A 12,218-nucleotide genomic window follows, 5' to 3' on the forward strand; every position below is an offset into this window, starting at 1 on the left:
ATATTTTTATTCATTTCTTATGGAATCTTTAGGAACAAATTGATGCGCCTTTATAAGCATTTTGTAGAGCATCTAGCAAGGTTCAGCAGAAACAGCTAAGATCAACACTAAGTCTTTTCGCGTCCTCTGGCTCTTCTTTCGGGAAAGAGTTCATTGCTAAAGACGTTACCTCACCTACCAGCACTGTCGTTTCATGGGATGTAAATTTCAACCGAAATGACAATGCACTTGCTGATTTGCAAAATAACGTATTCCGGCATGGTTCAAACACCAACTGCGCCTTCCACATAATGCAAAAGTGACTGGAATTTCTCTCCAATCTAACAATGCGTGTCTCACAAACGCTTTTATCGCTGTATCGCGAATGAGAACTTCGTAGGTCCGATATTTCTATTGTTTTACTATGATTGTTTTTTTAACTCCAGTTGTTATGTTCTAGCTGTAATAAATTGTTATAATTTACTTGTTTTTGCAAATGTAGAAATATAGCCAATAAATATGGAACTTTATTGTTTGTACATCCATTATTCTATAAAAGTCGGTGACGGTAGCTATTCTAATTTACTAACCGATAAGAGAAGAAGAAAAAAAAGAAGAGACAATGCTCTTAAATATATATGTAATATAGTATAAATGAACAAAAATAAGAGTAAAATAATATAAGAACTTCAGGTCGACTTTTTCATCTTATTAGGTTATGGTATGCAATGGTGCAGCTCAAAATACTGTTGGGGTCCCTTATGAACAGCCCATTGCATACCATACACATAGCATTCACATTATTACTACAACACTAAAACATCCATCAGTTTTCACGCGATTCTATAACATTTGAGATGTTCCAAGAAATACTTACATGCATGTCACCTTGAAATGCTCGAACGGATGTATTGAAACTGGTACATACCAACGCCTTGACAGCAAAGAAAAACAAAGGTTGAAAGATAATGTCATACTAGATTGGCATAGTGAATGAAATATGCTAAGTAGGGCTAGAGGGTACAAGGATTAGTCGAGTTTTAAACTTCAACCATACCTTAATTAAAATCGAATTTCTGTTTCTTACATTATAGTCAGATATATTTCATTTGTTTAATGACATAAACTGCAACAAACACCTTGTCTTGAGCGTATATACATTAATTGCAAATTATATATATAAATATAATTATGTTATCGAATGCACATTTCATTTTGAACTTAGACTTACAATTATACCTACTATATATTACATACAACGTCCAGGTATGTATAAATACGTTGTCGTTCAGTTGTTTTCAGTTGTTTTTTGTACTGAAAATGAGTCAAATATCTACCCTTTTAACCTGCTGAATTTTCTCATATCAGAACGGTCTCAAGTAGAAAGACAGCTTGTCTTGGAACTTTACTTGTACTCACGTTAGTTATTAAACGTAAACCTTGAGAACATCACACTAAACTCCTTTGTCACTCTCTGACCCAGAGATTAAAATTATGCAATTTGCTAAAGTTAAGATCATACTGAATTTCTTATGAAATATTTAAAAGTGCTTAACACTTAGACACGAAAATGAGACTGGCAAAACACTCGTTATCAAAGCTTAAATGAAATTAATCATGGTGAGTTTACAGAGTAAAATAAGTATTAACAACAACGAACTTGTCAATCAGTGACACAAATCATGTTCTCAATGCGATATTGCATGCCAGTCATGCTGTGCTAGTATGGTTAGACTCGGCAGTTTAAAGCTTATTAGTCGTCTCCATGACTATATTTGAAACCGCGAAGGAGCAATTCATAACAATAGGAATAAAGGAATTGATGTTTTCCAAGATGCACATCGGTGTGTTTAACAGAGAGAATAATAATATTTATAAACGGCCCGCTCATTGTGTTTGGAAAATATTGATTTGAAATTATTCAAATAAATCTTGAATATGATAAAAACAAAATAAGAAATATAATTATGACTTGCTGGTTGTGATGAAATTATTATAAAGTACAATCGATAAATCGTCGCTGATAATGCTTTGTCGGCGAGCGGCGAGAATCGATAGTGGTTGTCGAAAATTGATATCACTAATATTACTTCCGGTAACTACAATTTTTATTTTAGTATGCGGTAACAGTAGAGAAAATTTTTATGTTCATTCTTTTCTAGTAATTTCTCTTTGAGTTCATTTTAACAAGGGAGGTCACTTTCTTACACAGGTGCGGTGAAGGTAAACACTTTGCTTAAAAACTTACAAACTCTCCCAAAATTACAAATTGATTTTAATTATAGATATATGTCACAAATCCTCAAAACTATGTCTCTATAGTGTAGTGGGTGCGGTCCTACCTACAAATACCGAGGATCCCGGCTCGATGCATTCTGTTTTTGAATTCACTTTTGTATTGTTTGTTATAAACAAATTTACTTAAATTTGTGAAAGTTTTATGAAATTCAGATATTTTAATGAAATCCTCAACATTACAGGTTATTAAATAACAAATATTATATATAATTTTACATGCTAAAATGCTAAGGTAACTTACTTGATGCGATGTGCATCGCTTTGCTATTGATTTTAAGTATAACAATATTAAGTATATGTGTTGTTGTTATGTTTTTTCGTTAAATTATTAACGATTCGATTCGATTATCGATAGCAAATGAAGTCCGATTTTCAAACACTACTTGCTGGAATACTACTATAAAATATGCAATTATTGTTCCGATTAAATTTGTTACATTTATGCGGAGTGTACACATGTGTGTTTCAATTTGTTTAAAAAAGATATATAAAAGTGTTCATGTAAAATGTATAGTTATTATGAATACATCAAAATATTGTGTTATTTTTTAATGCTTTTAGTTTCGTGTTCGTTTAGTAAAAAAACTACATATCAATGTCAATATCTATAATGCACGAAATATCAAAAATGTTTTTATTGATATTTTCAAAAAAGTATAAATACATGCAGCAATGTGTTTATATATTGTTGTTTCATTGGCATCATATATTAAAGCAGAGCGTGCAGGCGGACGAGAATCACATTCGAACAACACCATGGGTTCAGAACCATACATGTCGGCTGAGCAATATAACAGACAAACTCAGTGATTAACACGCTTCATAGCACTTGGTATTTCTTATTTAAGGCTATTGTATGAAATATGAAAAACAATTCTTTAAACTAAACCAAAAATAAACTGACAGATCTCAACAATAAATAAACATCGGTCTCACGGTCATTATATGTCCTCAAGAAGGCTGAAACATACTCGAAATGAAGAGGTTTCCCACGAGTGGACTTCCTTTTTATCACACCGCAGCAATTGTGATGAATGGAAAGGAGATTAACTTGAGGCTAAAATGAGGCTAAATTTTGGCCGCAGTATCAAAAGTTTAGATCTAAATTTCAACCTCAACTTAGTTTTGAAGTTCAATAATTAACAGGCATGATTCATATATCCGTTGCAACATAAAACGCTGAAATTACGAGTTGAGTAATTTTTACGAAAGAATGTTTTATCAGATCTCCAACCAAAAAGCATTTACGTTTTCCCGGAAATGAAATAATACAAAAAGAATATGTTTATGAGTCAAATTTATCAGAACTGCCCAATCAACAATGTCTTGGGGCATTGTGTTGATGGTAGCTATTTAAAAAAAGATATATGCATTTTTGTAACCTGAAAATAAAATTCAACCACTATTTGTCATTATTTTTCTGAAAAACTTTCTCATTTGACAAGATTTTATCAAGAACTCTCAAGAATTTGTTAATTAGGTAGTGTTGGGCATTTTGACATAAAATCAGAGTATTAATGTCGACACACTTTTCCGAAATAAAGTGAATGTTTTTTATCCAAAATCTGATAAAATATTCTATTTTAAAATTTGTTTTATTTCTAACTACCCTAGAACGTATTCGAAGAATATATGTTTTACTCTCAAAACGAAATAAAACATAATTTTTTTAAACATTTTAGTTTTTGACTTTCCCCACCCACTTTTGCATTGTGACCGGCGCTTAAATTATCATTCTCGGATTTTTGATTTCAAATATTTGGTCGAAATACCGAAGAAAGAAATTAAATACATAAAACATTGTTATTGATAATATCTTTTAACAAGTTTGGCTGTATTTTCATTTGATGAATTGATAAAAACAACACTTGTTTTTTTTTATAATAATATATGTTGCGTGTTGTTTGTCGAGTTTTGTGCTGTTGTACCTTATTTCTTGTTCGTGATTATTTCTTTTTGTGTTGTACGTCTTTGATCCTGTGTCATTAAAGGGGGCTTATGTTTAAATTAACTACCACTCGACTTGTGCCTGTAGTTTTTCATATAAGTTTAGATTGAGAATGAGCTTGAGTGTTTATGTGGTATTGGCCCATCTGGCGTATTTCTCATAACAAGATGATTTATTAACATACCCTACCATTACTGGCAAACTTATGTTTTGCTTGTATTTCTTGGAAACTCTTTCAAAAATGCATTGATATATAATTTAATGCAACATATATGCCAGTTTATACATCCGATACATAAACAACTTGTTATCAAATGTATGCAGAACAATATTGGTGCTATATTTTTGATTGGTTGTGACCCTACTGGTTTCAATGACATACACAAATGATAGCACATAGCTTGAAAAATAACATTCGTTATTTGTAAGTTTTGAGAAAAACGTGTTTGCTGTTCGAAGTCACGTACACTTGAAAACGCGTGTATTGTAAGCGGCTGTGATATATTTCACGTATAAATGCATTGATTTCAAAACTGTAGACTTACTAAACAACTCATTTGTGTGAAAAGTTGTCATATGTAAGAGCTCTTTTGCAAATTGAGGACGCCTTCAAATTCAATGTACGAAGGTGCTTGTGTATAATTCATATTATTCAGGACTATAAACTGTGGCATAAATGCTCCATCTCCTGATTTGTTAGGCAGAAAGACCGACAATATGAACATAATGGTCTTATATCGTTCACCTGAATATGCAAGCACTCTACTTTTTGTTTCTACGTGTTCGCCTAGAACATGAGTGTCCTGCTGCAGTCTCTCATGGACTACAGCTTTGACTTTACTGAACCCCCAAACTTATGTCCATGCTTAATCCAATTGTTCACTTCAGCTTTGTCAGTTATATACACCATTTATAATAGTCAAGATGTCCCGGCTTGGGCAAATGTTAGCTTGGTGGGTGGTCACAAAGATACACAAGTGGGTTTTCCTCAGGTTCTCAGGTTCCCACAATACCACTTGACCCCACTCAAGTGAAACAATATGCGAGAGTGAGTAACTTAGAATAAATAAATATGACTTTTTTAAAAATCGTTGTACCATAAATAACGTTTTAAATAGTGTTTTGCGGTTAATTTGTTAGGCAAATGCATAGTGTCGGAAATGACATTTTACACTGGTTTTGTAACGCATGGGACCATGATTAATACAATAATGTAATACAACATGTTTGAATATCAAAATCAAATATAACACGCATATAACGATCAACGGTTGAAGATACACTTTTAAATATACAAGCATTTAAAACACACTGTTTGAAGTACTGCTATTATTGTTCAGGCATTTTTAAGAAATGCATTTTCCTGTTGTGAGTAAATGAATGGAAAAATTATAAGTTGTATTGACATTTATTTATGTCACTGGAAAAGGTGAATAACGGTATAACAATAAGGACTTTTAAGTATTAAGTTTTAGGTATTTTTCTCCGCTCTCTAGAGATTACAGCATTTGCGATTACCTAATATATAGGGAAATTTAATGGGATCGTGATATATGTAGCAGCGCAAAAAAATGCAGGGATTTGTTTAAAATCATTTTTAATAAAAATACAATGTATGGGCAAACCGTGATATCTTTAGACTTCATATTTAATTAAGTTATACGTATCTTAAAAGACACCACAATGCAGTTTCTTATTCAAACGTAAAATTGGTATATTACTAATGCTATATCATAGCCATATACAAATGAACATAAAATAACGGAAACTTCACAAACAATCCAAGTAGCCTTAGCATAAATATGATTCGTTTTCAATTCACAAGTACTAAGGCCCGAAAACAACAAAAAAAGAGAAACAACATTACAAGACAAACAACATTAAACAAGTAAAACATGTTTGGGTACCGCCGTTGCACGGTCATTGCTGACTAACACACCTAAGCAGTGTGCAGACAATGCTTTCAATCAGAAATAACTCTCCTCACTGTCATCCAATGTTTCTTCGTCGTAAACAAAATATCCAAGGTGTGACATAATGGTGGCCGCAAGCTTTTCCCTGAAATCCCTCCGCATAAATTTGTTCTCACTATGATGACACATCAGTTTCAATATTTGCGGCATGGCACACACAAAGATGGCCGTGCTCACGTGCATGATTGTCTGTAAGTCTTTGAATTTGTCTGTCTTTAATAAAAGAATCAATCGCCACCGACATCAGGAAGAGAATGATTGCAAGTTTGAGACAAATACTCAGTATCTGACTCCTACGAGGGTTGTGCTCTTTTATGATTAATTATTAAAGGCTTTTTCTGATTCCACGTCGTCATTGAACGTACATTGCGGCCTTTATTGAGGCCTGCAAAAGTCGGTCCTAGAAAAGAGAGAAGTTGTTTATTGCGCCCCAGAGGTAATAAAGAATAGTGAAGTAGAAAATAAGGTATCCATAGGCAATCTAAGGAACAAGAATCATAGCCGTGCAGAAGTATATACAGATTCTTGTAATGAATAAAATGGTCACTAAAAATATCAAACATGACATATACAGACAGAAAATCACTGAAATAAAGGTTTATAGTTTAAGACAGTGCAAAACCCAAGTATATTGGGTTTCTTTTAGGCATGGGTAAAGCAGAGCAATAGCTTGTTATAACAATGCGTCCAAAGGGTATTATTGGTAGACCGTTAATAATATATGTCATAGTCAATTCTACAAAGCAAATGGCAATGTAAAAGGGAAATAGAAACAGAATGCACAAGTGGCAACTCCCATTGTTGATTTGATTCCAGCGATCATGCTTTAGGGCAATAATTGTTTTCCAGAAACTAAAATTCAACACCATAAGTATTTTCGAAACAATGAAACGATATAAAAGCAAATATCCAGTTGAATTTTCTTTTGCATTCAGTGATCCAAAACGTTCGAGGGTTTTCAAACTATCACAGATGTGACAAAAGTTTGTCTCACTAACATTTGCGCATTCTTCATTTAGTTTTGGTCCCAGACCTTTGGCGAGAAACTTAGGTATACACTTTGGAATTATAAGCAGAACGGTAGTGATTACAACATAGGAAGCCAGGACTACGAAAGGACCGCCAAGGAAGGGTAAGAAATTTGTTCTACTTATTTCGTAGCCCGCAACTATTGAACGAAGCCCATATGGTACGCGCATTTTCACACTCGTCGTTATGATACTGTGAAGATATGTGTAATCAGATTATGATTGAATACCAAGTATACTCAGAGTTATTAAGGGGAAACCTACTCTTGTAAATCTATCAAAGACCAAACATATAAAACGCGTTTGAAACGTAAAAATAGCTCTCTTAAAGGTAATAAGGGGCATAAATATTGATTCGAAAAAGCATACGTGTTTATATCCCTCTAATAGATAAATTTCTGGAGTGAGACAGTGACCGCCTAATTTTACATCCTGATATCCGTTATCTGATTCTGATAAACCTTGTTGTATATTGCTTTGTACCACATAGGTTGAGTGTGTATCGTCAAGTAGTTTGTACGTGACAAACAATAAAAGTATTGGAAAGTAAATAAATATAATAGTGGCCAACATAATGGGTAACATATACGATATAGTGGCATACTTGAATTCATATTCTGGACAAACAACATTACGTTTCAAGGTGGTTTTGTTGTATCTATAACTGCAGCAAACACGTTCAAAAACTTCGCACGGACATGCAACGTTTTCACATAGCATTTGCATGGATGCTTCGTTTTCTTATGTAACAAAAGAAGCTTGCTCCGAACTTAGCCCCATCCGAATAATTGCTCATCAACCCAAGAGTGATCGCATTTAGCGCCTTACTAATCACAAGGTCATCTTTTACGTTTCCAACCGTTAGGTTGGAGCAATCTCCACTGACTCTCGTTAAAACAACTGATGGCACAATCGGCTTTTGTAGAACGGACTGATACAACATTCCAATCGACCATACTCCAAACTCGACTGGCCATCTCAAAAACTCCACGGCTCCGTCCTTACCCTTAAAAGTCCAGATCCAGGTATTCCCGTCTACTACATCTGGGTTGCTCCTGATCGTTATACCTGAACCCTTCGAGGGCTGGAGTCCAAGAAACACGTAATTGGATTCGTATCTCCCTATAAGATGAACAAAAGCATTCAAAGTCCTGTAATGGACTTTCATTTCGCATTCTTTAGTGTCTGTCAAGTTGTTTACATGTTTTGAGTATCTTCTAAAACGATTTGTCCTGTATGCATCGAAGTAAGTGTTTTGCTGTAATAATCCAATCTCTTTTACTGTTATTTTCTGTTGAGAAACATTCTTTGACAATCCAACATCTGGTTCGTCTTTTTTCGTGAAAGATGGCGTTCTAAGAGCTGACGTTCTTTTCCGATATTCGGAAGTTTTATTTCGACCCTCATCACCTAACTGTTGCAAGTCTTTTCCCATCGACCCAACAAGTCCTCCGAGAATCAAATAACATATAAATAGCCGTATTTCAATCGTTTGAACCATTCTGACCCGATCTGAAATTATAGAACCCTAGTTAATGGTCATGTAATTGCGCACAAACTTTATAACGTCTTTCTTTGGACAAACAATAATGCTATTTTTTTTAGTTTAAAATCATATAAAAACAACAACAGACGTAGCTGATTATTATCTTAAATTTATTTAGTTATGGATGTAACGAAGACATGAATTACAATCATGTTTTAAACATACCAAAGTATTTTCCGTTTATTTATCTAAATGTAATATGTTCTAGAAGAGTTCAAACCATTTGTCGCATCTCTTTACATGAGTATCCTATATTCGAACACAACGACAATACTTACTCACAGAATGGGTTCTAAACTTGACTGAATAAAACAACTGCCTCTTTATATGTCTTATAACCGTAGTACTGTTTTTTATGTTCGTACTCTAAATCTGTAACAAAATATCTTCCGCCTCTTACTATATTTCCGCTTGTTCCTAAGCTTATGAATGAGATATCGTATTAATAATTTGCTTTCGAGTGCTTTAAAGAAAGTTATCAGCGAAATAAAAATAACTAATAGCTTTTTAAAACAACGTCAAAATGATATTTTTTGTTTTGAAATTTAGCCAGCTATCGCTTCTTAATCAAACGTCAGCAAACACAGGGCTTGGACACAATTTCAATAACGTCATAGTCGAAATGACTTTATGTTCGCATACAAGTTGGTGCACATTTAAAAAAAATGCAGATAAGATGTTTCTTTTAAATTTCATATCCGTTTTATGAATATTAAAAGTTAGAACTTGTCTGTTGTGCACTCGATGAAATATATTAAGAACTTAGAATAAAAATAACAATTAACTTCTACGGCTACGGTTCTTCTAATATCATCCGTTATGTATCATTACTATATGATATTACGTAATCACAAAATGTATTCATTACAATTATTAAATAATAATTTGCGACTGCAAAGTAATAGAAACCTCCAACAAAAGCGAAACACGCTAATTTAAAACACTTTAATAAGAAATATATTATCAGGGAAACCCTTAAATGTAGCATGGTCACGTATAATGTTTATTACAAAATAGTTGTAGATATTTCATTACACCGAACTTGATCCACAGCCATAGAAAGCTGGAACCAGTACCTCGTTAGAACTTTCACAATGTACAATATATATGCAATAAGCTATCAAAACCTTACAAGACCTTTTGAAAACTGTTCATACTATTTACAAATAAATACTTGTACTTATACAACCATAATATGTGATTATAAAAAACACATACATTGATACAAGATAACAACTGTCAGCGTTTCTTTCACACACATACACACACGCGCGCACGCGCAAGCACGCACGCACGCACGCACGCACGCACACACACACACACACATAGTAATATACTGTTATATGAAAAATTCGGTTAGGTTTCACTTAAAGCTTGTTTAAAAAACAGAATTATTAAGCTATTTATCAAGTAAAGAACTATATAATAAATTTATATCTAGATATCTTTATATATATATTTGTAAAATGCAAAGGTACACTTATTTGAATTTACAGACAATGTATGATTTGAAATGAAGTGACCTGCAAGGCGCCATTTAATTTGATTGCGTCTCATGACAGCTTCACGGAATTGACATAACTCTGCGGATGATTTTGCCTCGCCAAGGCACAGGAAAATGGATCCCATTACAACAACATAAATTTTTCCAACTAAAAACAATATTATGAGTATCTGTAATTCTACAGTACAATCCACAAATGGTATAATTATTTTATTCTACTGTAAGTATTTAAATAGAATACTATTGTAATAATTATGGGGACATGTACATAACATTGACATACACAATAGTAATAGTATTTCTGAGATGAACATTACAAAGACATACACCATAGGGACAGTTAATAAGGGACGTTAAGTACATTGACATACACTATAGTAATAGTTATTCTGACATGAACATTACAAAGACACACACCATGGGAACAGTTAATCAGGGACGGACATTACATTGACATACACTATTGTAATAGTATTTCTGACATAAACATTACAAAGACACACACCATGGGAACAGTTAATCAGGGACGGACATTACATTGACATACACTATTGTAATAGTATTTCTGACATAAACATTACAAAGACACACACCATGGGGACAGTTAATCAGGGACGGAAATTACATTGACATACACTATAGTAATAGTATTTCTGACATAAACATTACAAAGACTCACACCATGGGGACAGTTAATCAGGGACGGAAATTACATTGATATACACTGTAGTAATAGTATTTCTGACATAAACATTACAAAGACACACACCATGGGAACAGTTATTCAGGGACGGAAATTATATTGACATACACTATAGTTAATAAGGGACGTTAAGTACATTGACATACACTATAGTAATAGTTATTCTGACATGAACATTACAAAGACTCACACCATGGGGACAGTTAATCAGGGACGGAAATTACATTGACATAAACTATAGTAATAGTATTTCTGACATGAACATTACAAAGACACACATCATGGGGACAGTTAATCAGGGACGGACATTACATTGACATACACTATAGTAATAGAATATCTGACATGAACATTGCAAAGACAAATCCCATGGGAAGACTTATTTAGGGATGGACTTTACTTTTATATACAATATAGTGATAAGTTATCCTGATATGTACTTTACATAGAAATATATTTGCTACATGGGGAAGTTGTCTAGGGACAGAAATTACATTGACATACACTGTAGTAATAGTATTTCTGATATGAACATTGAAACGACACATGTCATGAGGACAGTTAATCAGGGACGGACATTATAATGACATAGACTTTAGTTTCGTATTAGTTTTTCTGACATGAACATTGAAAAGACTCACACCATTGGGACGGTTATTCAGGGACATTACATTGACATACTCTATTGTAATAGTTTTTCTGACATGAAAATTGCAAAGACACACACGCCATTGGGACAGTTATTCAGGGATGGACATTACATTGACATACACTATAGTAATAACAATTTGGACATGAACATTGCAAAGACACAGCCATGGATAGACTTATTTAGGGATTGACATTACTCTGACATACAATATAGTGATACGCTATACTGGCATAAACTTTATATAGAATCGCTTCATGGGGACAGTTATCCAGGGACGGACATTACATTAACAAACACTTTTTGATAGTTATTCTGAAATGAACATTGCAAAGACACGCGGCTAGGTATGCAGGGACGGACATTATATTAACATACACTATAATAATAGTTATTGTGAAATGTACATTGTAAAGACATACACCATGAGGACCGTTAATCAGGGACGGACATTACATTGACATAAAGTATTATATTTTATAGTAATAGTTAATCTGGTATGAACATTGCAAAGACAAACGCCATGGGAGTAGATATTCAGGGATTGACATTTCATTGACATAGTAATAGTACTAGTTATTCTGACATGA

At 33.5% G+C, this 12,218-nt stretch overlaps 1 protein-coding gene across 1 annotated transcript; it reads right to left on the minus strand.

Annotated features, from left to right (window-relative positions):
* Positions 1-7,405: 7,405 nt before the first annotated feature.
* LOC128206349 (uncharacterized) lies at positions 7,406-9,099 on the minus strand. Its single transcript, XM_052908741.1, has 2 exons — positions 9,051-9,099; positions 7,406-8,738 (listed from the first exon to the last, which is right to left on the minus strand). Exon 2 carries the CDS (start codon positions 8,725-8,727, stop codon positions 7,936-7,938), a length of 792 nt encoding a protein of 263 aa, XP_052764701.1. The 5' UTR covers positions 8,728-8,738; positions 9,051-9,099; the 3' UTR covers positions 7,406-7,935.
* Between the last annotated feature and the right edge of the window lie 3,119 nt (positions 9,100-12,218).

Source organism: Mya arenaria, chromosome 10 (assembly GCF_026914265.1).
Source record: "Mya arenaria isolate MELC-2E11 chromosome 10, ASM2691426v1".
NCBI classification, from domain to species: Eukaryota; Metazoa; Mollusca; class Bivalvia; order Myida; family Myidae; genus Mya; species Mya arenaria.

What these genes read in the sequence shown, in the direction of transcription:
- LOC128206349 (XM_052908741.1), bottom strand. Translation starts at nt 8,727, where the DNA reads ATGGTTCAAACGATTGAAATACGGCTATTTATATGTTATTTGATTCTC.